The sequence below is a fragment of the Xylaria bambusicola genome, assembly GCF_022495145.1.
Source record: "Xylaria bambusicola strain CBS 139988 unplaced genomic scaffold F5B22scaffold_75, whole genome shotgun sequence".
NCBI lineage: Eukaryota > Fungi > Ascomycota > Sordariomycetes > Xylariales > Xylariaceae > Xylaria > Xylaria bambusicola.
In genome coordinates, this window is record NW_025953628.1 from 21240 (window position 1) to 33649 (window position 12410).

General features: G+C 51.2%; 5 protein-coding genes across 5 annotated transcripts; 2 read left to right on the forward strand and 3 right to left on the reverse strand.

Annotated features, from left to right (window-relative positions):
• Positions 1–16: 16 nt before the first annotated feature.
• Positions 17–2257, reverse strand: F5B22DRAFT_628150 (S-adenosyl-L-methionine-dependent methyltransferase). The gene has a single exon (XM_047976394.1). The coding sequence runs from the start codon at positions 2137–2139 to the stop codon at positions 253–255; it is 1887 nt and encodes a 628-aa protein (XP_047825540.1). The 5' UTR covers positions 2140–2257; the 3' UTR covers positions 17–252.
• Positions 2258–3573: 1316 nt separating this feature from the next.
• Positions 3574–6195, forward strand: F5B22DRAFT_639972 (gamma-glutamyltranspeptidase; the record flags this gene model as incomplete). Its single annotated transcript, XM_047977792.1, has 7 exons — positions 3574–3576; positions 4032–4232; positions 4297–4539; positions 4683–4908; positions 4963–5011; positions 5072–5127; positions 5189–6195. The coding sequence occupies 7 exons, from the start codon at positions 3574–3576 to the stop codon at positions 6193–6195; spliced, it is 1785 nt and encodes a 594-aa protein (XP_047825541.1).
• A 233-nt stretch (positions 6196–6428) lies between these two features.
• F5B22DRAFT_528084 (glycosyltransferase family 4 protein) lies at positions 6429–8536 on the reverse strand. Its single transcript, XM_047972700.1, has 3 exons — positions 7952–8536; positions 6899–7886; positions 6429–6837 (listed from the first exon to the last, which is right to left on the reverse strand). Exons 1-3 carry the CDS (start codon positions 8399–8401, stop codon positions 6662–6664), a joined length of 1614 nt encoding a protein of 537 aa, XP_047825542.1. The 5' UTR covers positions 8402–8536; the 3' UTR covers positions 6429–6661.
• An 878-nt stretch (positions 8537–9414) lies between these two features.
• On the forward strand, positions 9415–10611 carry F5B22DRAFT_651810 (uncharacterized protein; the record flags this gene model as incomplete). Its single annotated transcript, XM_047979522.1, has 1 exon — positions 9415–10611. The coding sequence occupies one exon, from the start codon at positions 9415–9417 to the stop codon at positions 10609–10611; it is 1197 nt and encodes a 398-aa protein (XP_047825543.1).
• Positions 10612–10855: 244 nt separating this feature from the next.
• F5B22DRAFT_528113 (t-SNARE) lies at positions 10856–12103 on the reverse strand. Its single transcript, XM_047972701.1, has 2 exons — positions 11724–12103; positions 10856–11630 (listed from the first exon to the last, which is right to left on the reverse strand). The coding sequence occupies exons 1-2, from the start codon at positions 12012–12014 to the stop codon at positions 11100–11102; spliced, it is 822 nt and encodes a 273-aa protein (XP_047825544.1). The 5' UTR covers positions 12015–12103; the 3' UTR covers positions 10856–11099.
• Between the last annotated feature and the right edge of the window lie 307 nt (positions 12104–12410).

Consider the following 12410-nt stretch of genomic DNA (forward strand, 5'->3'; position numbering starts at 1 on the left):
GTAATCTCGCACTTCATAGTGTGTATAGCATATATATTTAATTTGATGATGTTAGGAGTAGTACCCTTTATTTAAGTAGCCAAGTTTTGAACACCCAACCGACCTATTGAACATATATATACACTATCTCGACCCCAGCAATGATATCCTCCCATGCAGCCTCAATAACCATATACCGTCCCAATCTTAAGCCTCAAGGTATCACACTCGCTATTCAGCTCTATCTTAAGTAATTGTGGTTTCGACCTAATTTTATTCCTGCCCCTGCTCCTCGTCGACGCGATTCAGCACCGCCACGCCCTCGACATGTCCCGTCTGCGGGAAGAAGTCGAAACCGCGCAGACTCTCAACAGCGTATCTCGCACCCTTTCCACCGTCGTCATCCCCGCGGACGAGAACACCTATATCGCGCGCCTGCGTATGCACATTGCAGCTCACGTACACGACCCTCCTGGGCGCGAAATTCAGCAACTGGCGCAGGAAGTCGCCGTCGCAGCCCTTGCGCGGCGGATCGAGGACGACGACGGTCTCGTCGGCGGGGTACGTGACGCTCTTGAATAATTCGCCTGCGTCGGCGGCGATGAAGTTCGCTTGCGAGGTGGGCAGGTTGTTGGCTGCTGCGTTGGTGCGGGCGAATGCTATGGATGATTCGGCGATGTCGATGCCCGTGGACCCTTGGAAGAGAGACGAGAGGGTGATTGTGAAGAGGCCTGATCCGGAGTATGCGTCGATGAGGTATTTGATGGGCGAGGAGGAGGAGGATGGGGGAGGGAGGATGTGTTGCCGGATGTACTCTGTGAAGATGGGGAGAATGGAATTGTTGTTCTGGAAGAACGAGCCTGCTGGGTTGTGGAAGACGTAGTCGCCTATGTACTCTGTCGATGTCCCGTTGTTGTCCGTCACGCATGTTTTCCAGTCTACGTGCTTCTCTGTCTCTACTTTGACGAGGGGAGAAGAGGATGACTCCTCGGTATTTGCAGAAGAGGTGGTTTCGGAGTCTTTCGGCACGCGCTTCGTGCTCTCGCGTAATAGGATCGTAGCACCCTTTTTGTACTTCGCGAATTCACGATCCATCCGCTCGCGCTCGGACTTCATGCCCTGCCGCACAACGTCTGTCCCAATGGGGCAATCCTCGATGTCGAGCGTCGCGCGCTTTCCCTTGAACATAAAGCCGACGTCAGGACGCTTGGTGAAGGTCGCAGTGTTGTTCCTGCGCGGGCCGGGTGGCCCATCGAAGTGCGGCGTGAGCTTGGTGCGGTAGCCGTACTGGAGGGGGCTGCCGATGGTATCTCCAATGGTGGGAAGGAGCTCTGGCGGTAGCTCTGAGAAATTCGCGAACGCCCTCTCGACGATCTTCTTCTTGTGCGCTAATTGATCGGCGTAGTCGAGCATCTGGAACTGACAACCTGAGCACTTTGAGAAGTACGGGCAGCGCACGCGGGTGTCGTCGCGTATGGGCGCGGGCGAGACAACGGATATGAAGTCTGCCACTGTGTATCCCTCGTTGCGCAGGTGGCGATACACTTTGGCCTTGACTGTGTCGCCAGGCACGGCGAAGGGCAGAACATAGATCTGTTTTGAGGAAGAGTCCTTTTGTACAGCGAGTGCGTCACCAGTGGACGAGAGCTCGACGACGTTGAGAAGGATTTCAGAGTCGGGCTCCGGTAGAGGCTCTTCCTCAGCGGTCGTGGTGGTGGACTCAACGTCATCCGCCTCGACGCCAGTGAGAGAAGCCCTGAGGTCGCGGATATCGAAGGCAAGGACCTGTTCTGTTGAGCCGCTCTGCATAGCACGCTCTCTCTTGCGGATTTTCTTGGCCTGCCTCTTCTTGCCCTGGTGGGACCTCTGGTGAGAACCTGGCCGCTTCCCGTGTGGGTTTGGCGCCGGGCTCTTTTCCATGGGCGTACTTGGAGTATCTGTTGCCATGGCAGCAAATTCTTTGAACGATAATGAATTACTCTTCTGGAAGTCTGTGTCTGACGTCGCCCTTGAGGGCCATGCAGATTTAGAGTGAGTCTCTCGAATGGGACCCGGGAAAGAAGTCAGCCGAGACTGGCTGATGATTTGGTTCTTCGGCAAGGGTTTCAGAAAGCTGTATCCCCTGACTACAGAATTCAATGACGAACCGAACCTTCTCATTCCCGCAATTGTCGTGATACGCAAAAATGAGTTCTCTTGTTCAGATACATTGGTTGATTGATTATGATAGCCTTCGAATTGTACGAAGTATGCAAAAATGCGAATGAGTGTAAGGACCAATCAGAATTTTGATGTGATACTCACTTGCTGTTATTGGACGCTTCAGTGCGCCTACCTACGAAGTAGTGGGCTAGTGGGTGTTAATCCAGCGATAGGTACCTACCAGAGTAGGTCCACCAAGAAACGTCCGGTTTACCCATTGAGAGGCATGGCTCACCAAGACCCTATAACTTTAAAAGCCTGGAAAACTGCCAACTAGATTAATATACCTATAAGAATTAACTCAGTAATGGTAATTACGATAGTAAAATGCTTCGTGTTAACTATATAATTTTTCCATTTTATTTAAGTATTCTAGAGCTGTTTAAACTTATAAAGTCTTGGTGAGCCATACCTCTCAATGGGTAAACCGGACATTTCTTGTTGGACCCACTCTGTACCTACCTACCTACCTAACGTACTACCTATGCACATACATAAGTATAGATGTTTAGGGACTTGTGCACCTTGTAAACTCGATGAATTCAATATGCTTTATTCTTTTCCTTACTAGATTGACCAGTATACCGGTATGAGGTAGTTGGTCTGTGATGTGTAAATCTACCTCGGTATGATATACGCCCCTACCATAGTACAAAATGACTTGATAGGCTACAATAGCTTTGATCGCTACCTACCTAACCTATGTAGGCAAGCACATAGCTTTATGTGGCTTAGTACAAATCTTGCTCACGTACAGTGAAGAGTTATCGCAGAGATCTTCCTTTCGAATGACAATCTAGATCTCAACTCTGTAGCACTGCTTGGGTGTCCAGTAATCAAAGCTGAATAGGTAGGTAGGTAGGTAGGTAGGTAGGTAGTTAGCAGTAATAATACCTACGTAGGTATTTTCAAAACTGTTCCTGCGGGTGGTTCTGTTTCATCATTACGCGGGTATATTTAGGCCTCAAAAATACCGGTGTCTATTTTGATACCACTTAATTGACGAGAGGCGCCAATTGAGGAAAAGCAGCCAGCCACGAAATTGAATGTCACATCGGCACTTAAATCTCTAGCTATACTTCCTACTATATGTAGGTGTTCAAGGAAGCAAGTATCGGAATAGCATTGTGCTCATTGCTTTTGCACCCTGCCATTATTGATATCTTGCAGGTATACCTACCTAGTAGGTTAGCCATATATGTACACGATGATTTAAGATGGCAACACCGGTATCGTAAATGGACATGGTTTCTTATCTCTCTGCCTCAAGTACTTAGGGATTCCTTTTGCGGCAAGGCCGGGTCGACGACTCGCTCCTTGATTCGTGAGGACCCTTGATAACGGGACCAGGAGTCGGCAGGTCGGCCGCTAACACCCTATCAGAGATGTATCATGGTAACTAACTAACTGCTTTTGTACTTACTTAAGTACTTACTATAAGTGTGTGTGCTACTAATAGTCATGGACATTCCCGGATCTCTACTAATCACGCTCGCTCAGACGTGTATTAATAATTAAGAACCTGAAAATCCGACACCGTGATATGACTGGCTACCCATAGCAGGTATCTCTAAGTAGCGCCTGCTGGCTTGAAAGGGCCACCGGCTCTTCCTCTTCTTATGTTGGTGGCTTGATTGCGCTTTCGCCATCGACTGCATATCTGTTGCAATCCGGGCCCTCAATACCTACCCCTACCTAGGTAGTTTCGCTCTATAGGTTCAGCATCATTTGCCACAGCATCGCGCATCAAGAAGAATTCTGGCTGTATATTCGTATAGGTAATCTAATTGACAATGAGTATGTTTTCCCTATCGGCCATAATCTACGGTTATACATGATCCTAACCGAAGTCAAAAGAAAGGTTATCGAGTCTACCGCAGAGCTTACTGCTCCTGCTCTTGACGGCCACCCCCAGCCTCGGACTTCCTCGGAATCAGTGGGAAAGTCAGGACCAAGTCGTGCTTGAATCCTCCACACCCGGCCGCCGAGGTGCCGTCGCATCAGAGAGTAAAGTCTGCAGCCAGATCGGCATCGATCTGCTTGCACGTGGCGTAAGTGGCCCTTCCAAAAGTCATACGCTACTTGTGAAGAACTTTAGGCTCATGACTTATGCAGGGAAATGCCGTGGACGCATTCATCGGCACCCAGCTCTGCGTGGGCGTTATCGGGATGTACCACTCTGGTCTCGGTGGCGGAGGTTTCGCTCTAGTCCGGGATCAAAACGGGGAGTACACAGTCATCGACTACCGAGAGACGGCGCCCGCAGCCGCTTTTGAGGACATGTACCGGGACAACGTGAACGGGAGCATATTCGGCGGTCTGGCAGCCGGTGTGCCGGGTGAATTGCGCGGTCTTCAGGTATGTATCAACACCTACCGTGCCAGTTCTGAGACCTAGACTTGGTAGAATGATCTGTTGTCTTCCAGCGCTAACTGTTGCCGCAGTACGTGAACTTCTGATCCTGAAACATGATCACCGTGATCTGCGTAAATTCTAGAAAGTACGTAATAAGGAACTGGACTAACACGTTTTTATACGGCAGATACGCGCATAACCGATTCGGCTCTCTGCCCTGGTATGACGTTGTTTACCCGGCCTCTCTGGTGGCGAGGGATGGGTTTACTGTGACGCCAGATACGGTTCGCTATATGGAGTTTGGTGTTCGTGCAGCGGGATGGAACTTCTTGGTTGAAGAGCCCTCGTGGGCTCAAGATTTCGCTCCTAATGGTATGATCCTATCCTCACCTGACGCTTCAAGTTGCCTAGCTAACCTATATACAGGCACTCTAGTCAAACTGGGCGAAACCATGTACAGAAAACGCTATGCGAAGTAAGAAAAAAGGACCCGCGATGATAAACGCTGTACTTAGGTTTTCTAACATGGATACAGGACCCTGCAGAGAGTCGCCGAGGAAGGTGCTGATGTGTTCTACACCGGAGATATAGGTTCGCCAATGTCCCTGTATACTATTGCCCCTCACATTCCCGAAATCTAACATTCGTACAGCCGAAGATACAATAGCCACGATCCAGAGTGGCAATGGTACAATGACCCTCGCGGATCTTGCCGAATACAAGGTCATTCCGCGGCAGCCAGTGAACATCACATACCGCGACTTCACCATCTACGCCTCTGGCGCGCCAACAAGCGGCGCAGTGAGTCTGAGCACTTTGAAAACGATGGAAGGGTACCACGACAAAGCAGACGCGAATCTCACAATGCACCGCTTCGACGAAGCTATGCGCTTCGCCTACGGCGCCCGCCAAGGCCTAGGCGACCCAGCTTTCGTCGAGGAAACTTACAGACTAGAAAACCACATGCTCGACGCCAGCAGCGCGGTCACGACGCGCTCGCACATCCTGGACAACAGCACGCAGCCCGTGGAGAACTACGCGCCCGGGAAGATATACACGACGCCGGGCGAGGGCACCTCGCACATCACGACGGCAGACGGATCCGGCATGGCCGTCTCCAGCACGACGACAGTCAATTTGCTCTTCGGAAACCTGCAGATGGTGCCGTCGACAGGGATCATTCTCAACAACGAGATGAACGACTTCTCGATCCCGGGGGTGCGCAACGAATTCGGGTTCGAGCCGGCCGTGGCGAATTTCATCCGCGCGGGGAAACGGCCTTTATCCTCGATTACGCCGCTCATGATCGCGCGCGCAGACGGCACTGGTGACGAGGAGCTCTTTGCCGTTGTGGGAGCAGCGGGCGGATCACGGATCATTAGCTCCACGACACAAGTAGCCTGGCGCGTACTGGATAATCTCACCATGGCTGAGGCTATCGCGCTTCCGCGCGTGCATGATCAGTTAATGCCCAACACGGCGGTTCTAGAGGAAGGCTTCGACACTGGCATGGCTGCGAGCCTGGCGGACAGGGGACACAATGTTACGTGGGTCGAATTAGCCGCGAGTTCCGTGCAGGGCGTGCGAGTCCGGTCTGACGGTGTCTTCGAGGCTGCTTCGGAGACTAGACAGGTGGGTAGTGGTGGGCTTACGATATGATACGTTGTAGTAGACAGGGTGGTAGACAGGCAAGAAAGCGTATAGATTGGTAGACTTAGAATGGCACGCGAATATAATATGTTGTAATCAGCGCACTAGACAAATATATCTCACCCTGTATATCCACGGGCCCAAGAGACAAAGGTCGAAGCAGTAGAGCGTGTTGGGATGTGTCTATTGCAGCAGAGCAGGCGGGCCAAAGACAGTCAATAAACTTCGTTATATCATCCTCCTAGCTAGGTGATCTAGAACCAGATCTACCTACCCATCTTATTCTTCTACATAAGCAAAACAGAAAGCAAAGGTATAAACTCCAGGGCCAAGCCAACCGTTCCCATGCATTAACTATTCTAAGGGTATCACCCACGAACGCACCTATCCGCGTTGCATGTCCATTCACCTCCTAATGCACCATCTATTAATTTCTAGCGGTCCAGTCTATTGTACCCAGGTATGCAGGCTACGATCACGGCATTGCCCCGACGACCTTTTCCAGCTGCGCTAACCAACGCTTGGTAAACTCCTCGTCTGAGAATCTCCGGGATGATTTACGCGCCCTTAACCGAACAGCCAGCGGATCGGGCAAGGAAAAAGCTTTCTCGAAACCTTCGGCGTACTCCGTTGTTGTGGTGGCGTGAAATCCTATCATTTAGTCAGTATATCGTCAATCACAGATATTCCTAGGTAACGCAATATTACTCACCTGTTGGCTCCCCATCGATGTCAGCCACGATATCAAGTTTAGGACCTCCGCTATTGTGGACAACGGAGATGAGACCAGCGGCCTGGTACTCGACGACGCCAATGCCAAAATGCTCATTCCACATGCCGTTCGCGCCGATATAAGCCTTGCCTAGCCACTCGAGGACCTCAGACCAGGGCACATCGAGCTTGAAGATGACGCGGTCTTTGATGTGGAGCTCGTTGGCGAGCAGCCGAAGCTCGTACACCCGCCGCGAGTCGCTGTCGTCCCTGACACTACCAAGGAGAACAAGCTTGGCGTCTTTACTAGCCGCGGAGCCGGACTGAACAAACTCGGCGAACGAGTTGAGAATGAGCTTATGGTTTTTTTCGGGTCTGAACTGAGCGATATACACTATGCACTTCTCGCGCTTCTTTTCGGCCTGCTCAGTGAGCTCGACGGCCTCTTCAATATCAGTAACAGCACATGGTGGATAGACCACAGCGATCTCGTGTTGACGGCTCCTATCCTTGCGGCGAGCGCCCCACAAGCTCTGAATGTGACCTTGTGTCCAGGTGGAATTGGTCATGACAACATCGACAGAGGCCCCCATGCGCGAGTAAAGGGCAGCAAATAGCTTCCAGTAGTGTCGCTTGAGAGCACCCTTGAAACCCGCCCCCTTTCCGGCATTTACTCCTTGATTCCCAACGGCGCTTTTGGGATCCAGAGACTCGAGCATGTCAGTAGAAATAGTCGGATAGTGTACGTAAGCAGCCGTAGGCACTTTGGGGAACAACAGCTTGCTGAGACCAAGCGTGAAAGCATAGCCCATTGTGTCGACAAAAATGTCAGGTACGACCAGAGAGAACGCATCCCAACCCATGATAACTGAGCCAAGAGATTGTCCTAGCAATGTTGCATGAGGCCAGGTAGTGGCGAGCACCCAATGGCGGGTGGAGAGGTAGAGGAAGTGGATGGTGGGTGGGTGTATGTCAATACTGAAGGTATTCTGGAAAATTCCTATTAGCTTATGCCAACAGCCATTGGCGAAGTGGGCGAGCAGAGGAAGCTAACCTTGACACGAGAGAGCATCTTATCCTTAGACACATCGTGGTCACCAGTGTAGACGACAATCTTAGCCTTCGGCCATCTCTGCTGTGTTGCACGCACGGCAGCCCATAGGACACGCTCGCCGCCACCACCAGCATTGCAAAAGGGATGGAAGAAGCCAACGATGCCGGTCCATTCTCTATCGGTATTTCCCTCTTCCCCGTCTGCCTTTCCCCCACCTACTGCACCGTTTGCTTCGTTCTTTTCACGAAAACTAGCTTCTCCATCCTCGGTGGCGCGTATTATTAAGGCACGACGGCCATCTGTCTTCTTTCGTAGGTACCAGCCGGCGCACGACCCTATCGTCCCAATGAAGGCGCGGAAGATAACGGGTACAAGGTGCCATAGTGCAATGGCGGCAAAGGGCGTCACGGCAATGGCAGCACCAGTAACTAATAGTGTAAGAGGATCCATGCTGGAGCGCGAGGAATCGCCGAATCGTCTCAGGAAGTCGGAGCTTCACAACGATCAGGAGCAATGCGGCGGTACGGGCAAAGTGCAGGCGGCAAGGTATTTCGAAGAAACTAAATTAGCTGTGGAGGGGTATTAGACAGATATTAGACTGGCAGCTGAAGCTTCACGGAGGCTAAGCAAGTAGACTGTATGCAGTGTAGAAGTGTGGGATGATGATCCAGCTCGCTGAACGCCCATGGAGACTCTAAGAGGGGTACAGAACAGAATACTTCAGGCTTTCGAGAAGAGAGGCTGGTGTCTTAAAGAATGAAAACGAGAGACAAAAGGGGGACAGAGAATTGGCTCAGGGTCGACTCGAACAACTTCACATGATAGACATCGTGATGTGACGGATACAAGACCAAGCAAAGCAGCTTGAAGGACACCTTTTGGATTGTTCTTGGCAGATGCAATGTGACCGATTTCTACAAGGGTAGATAGATCCACTGCAGCGGGACAAGAGGGGGGGGTTGAGCTTAGATTGTACCTGCTTGCGTACATGTTTGTAGCTTTATGTAGCTTCAAGTACCTTCACAAGCAGGTTACATAGTTTCTATGAAGTTTCTTTTGATCATTCAGCAAATAAAAGCTGGAACGAACAGTCTTGAATCAGTCCAATGTTTCTACCATATATGATACTTGAATCGAACAGATATGAATGACTTCAGGTTGCTAGCTAGACTCTACTTAATAAAGGTATCTAGGAATACTCGGTACATGCACCTAGGGATCCACATATTGCATGAGAGCTACCTGGCTACCAACTTTCATTGGTGAATTGAACTTCACTCCGGCTTAGATAAATGGCATGTTGAATTTCATGGTTATTCTCAGCAGCGAAATGCCATAACTATGAGATAATGCTTGTCTATCAATGTCCCTAGGCATGTTCCAACAGGTATAGAAGAGCTGATGTACACACCTCCCTCTTCTTAAGCTGTTTATGAGAGACGAGAGTCTCGGCTAGGCGAACCATGCGCCCACTACTAAGCCAATCTCTCCTACGAGCCACAAGAACTCATCCCTCTCACTCGTTGTGCTCTCATCATCTTCGACCAAGCTACACAATCACCACCTCTCGAATCCCACCCTCTCCCCTCCACAGTTATCAATATGGTCGGAGAGCCTTCCATTGGCAATCTGCCGTCGGTGCTGCCATAGAAGGGACCCAAACCCTCATGGTCGGCCTCCACACAGGGACTCAACTGCCATGGTTCATGGTGATTCCGCTCGTGGCCGTAACTGTAGGCACAGTATTCCGCCTCCCTTTCTCCATCTACTCGCAGCGCATCCTCCAACGCCGCGGCGAATTCCGCTCTCTACTTCAAGCCTGGAATGTGCAACTCCAGTACAACGTGTCGCGCGAAGGGATACCCTTCTCATCACAATTATCCGAGGTGAAAAGGCGTCAGGAGAAAGTCCTGAAACGCATATACTCAAAGCTCGGTCTGCAGCAATGGCGGTTGTGGGGCAGTGTTCTGAGCTTTCCCTTCTGGCTCGTCGCCATTGACGCCGTGCGGCGATTATGCGGCGGTCCGCGTGGTCTCATAGGGTCGATGATGACTGGGTCTGATAGCTCAAGCGAGAGCACGGTGATATCGAAGGCCAAAGCAGTTTTGGCAGACACGTCTCTTCCGTCGGGCTCAGTTACGGATCCCGCTACCATAGATCCCGCACTGCTATCTTCAGCAGCGGAAGCTGCGCGCACGTCTGTCGTAGACCCTGCCCTAAGTTTCGAAGGCTGTCTGTGGTTCACGGATCTCACCACCAGCGATCCATATCATATCCTACCCCTCGCTCTATCAGCAACGCTTGTATGGAATCTGCTCCCCAGATCGCGCGATGAGTTCCGAGACCGTTTACGCGTCGCGCTAGGTAGACGACCACAGAGCACGCGAGCGCAAACGTTGGCGGGCGATGCGAAAGTCGGCTTCCGCGAGAGACTATCGGCCATATTCCATATGTCTATGATTGGACTGGCTACCTTGGTCGGCCCGCTCACCATGGATCTACCCGCTGCGTTACATCTGTATTGGTTGGCTTCGTCTCTTACGAATGCTCTCTTCCAGAGAGCCCTTAAACATTTCATACCTTTGAAGCAGGGCTTATTGAAAGGATGTACCAATAACGAATTCATATTCATCAGACCGCAACGAGCGCGGAAAAATTAAGAGGGCATCTCACAGTTAGTTTACAGCCAGATATATCCATAGATATGGATAGTACTTCGAGTTTCCATTCTATATTAGATCCCAATTGGCCGTGTGCAACTAAAATTGGAATAGCTCAGTTGAAACTGAGGTAATTCGGTCTCCCTGAGCATTTCAAAAGATGGCGCTCTGGCATCATTGTATGGACACGGAACAGGCGGTGTTCAGGGAATCTAAATTGCATGATATCGCGTACATAATGCGGTCGGTTGTTTGCATTTAGAAGAACTTGCCAACCCTTTGTACATAATTACGCCAGGACTATATATAATAAAAAACCAAAGTGAAGTCTTATTCAGCTTCAATGTGCTGTGAAGCTAAAAAACACTGAGATGTTCCCAATCAATGTAAAAGTCCTGCTCGGTTGCCCGTGAACACCAAACGCCAAGCCCATATGCCGCTACGACAGCCACGATTTCGCACAAAAGAAAAGTGGAAGAAGTGCTCATTCATCCCAAAAACACGGCTAACAGAACAATGGTCAAGATGACGGCCAGGACGAGGAGCAAGCAGCAAGCCTTGCTCCGGGCGTTCTTCTGATACCTCGCGGCGCTCCGTAGCTCGTAATCGGCACCACGGGTATCGTCTCGCACATTGACAGCGTTGTTTTCTATTGTCTGAAGCTGCTCGCCCTGTTCTCCCACGATCTGCGCAACTTGCTGGAAGAGGACGTTCAGATCGCTGACGCCCTCCTCAATATGCCGAATCTCGTCCTCGCGTTCGGCGATGAGGGCATCCTGGAAGTCGACCTCGTCCTGCGCTGCCAGATGAACTTGTTCCTGTTGTTGCAGCTGAAGCTGCTCCCCATGTTGCCCCGAGGCCCCGGCGGCGTCACCGGCTGAGTCCTGGTCGAGTGCGCCCTTGGCTGCGGAGACGGAGGCACGCTGTTTCTCGAGGGCCGTGCGTTGAAGGGATTGGAACTCAGCGAGGGCGGCCTTGAATTCGCGGGAGAGTTTCTGCTGCGAGTACTTTTGCGTGGGCTTTTAACGGGACAAATAGAGTTAGCCTGAATGATACCAGATGATATCGATTGAAGGCGGCGCTAGATGATGAATAGACAGGTAAAGACTTACCGTGACGTCGGCCCAGGCCTGGATCTTCTTGACGCCTTCGCCCACGTCCTTGAACGTCCCCGTCGATTCCTCGAGAACGGTAGACACGCGCTCTCGCAGGCGCGGATTGTCTCGTTTCGTGCCTAGAAGGCTTATGTCGGTCCGCAACTTCGAGATTTCGCCTTGCAGGTGGAATAGCTGGTTGCTGAGGCCTTGCGACAGACGGGTGAACTCGGGATCGTCAGAGTATGCGCCGTTGTTCGACCGGCGGCCGGCGCCGGACTCCATCGCGGATAACTGGTCGAAGGACATGGCGGGCGAGCGGGATTACTATGGACTTGGCTGTATGTACCGTTTATTTATCTGGATTTACGCTATCCTCGCAGGAAAAGAGACCGGATCATAAAAGAATGATAATTGGCGATGAAGGATAGAGGTTGGGATACAGGCAAGTCACCATGACCATACCTAGGAGATAAGAGAGCTGTACCTAGGCGCTGATGGTAGGCTGCAGCATACTGCAGGTAGCACTATCTGTAGCTGACAGGGGAATGCGACAGTGGACTGCTCTCTCTTGGCTGCGTCATTTCAGCTGCGCCACCAGACCGAGAGGTAGTCTGGCAGGACCCGAACCTATCGAGCCCTGTAGATAACCCACTTGCCCCTCCAAGCAGAACCAGTAGCCCACTGTAAAGACTACCTACAAGG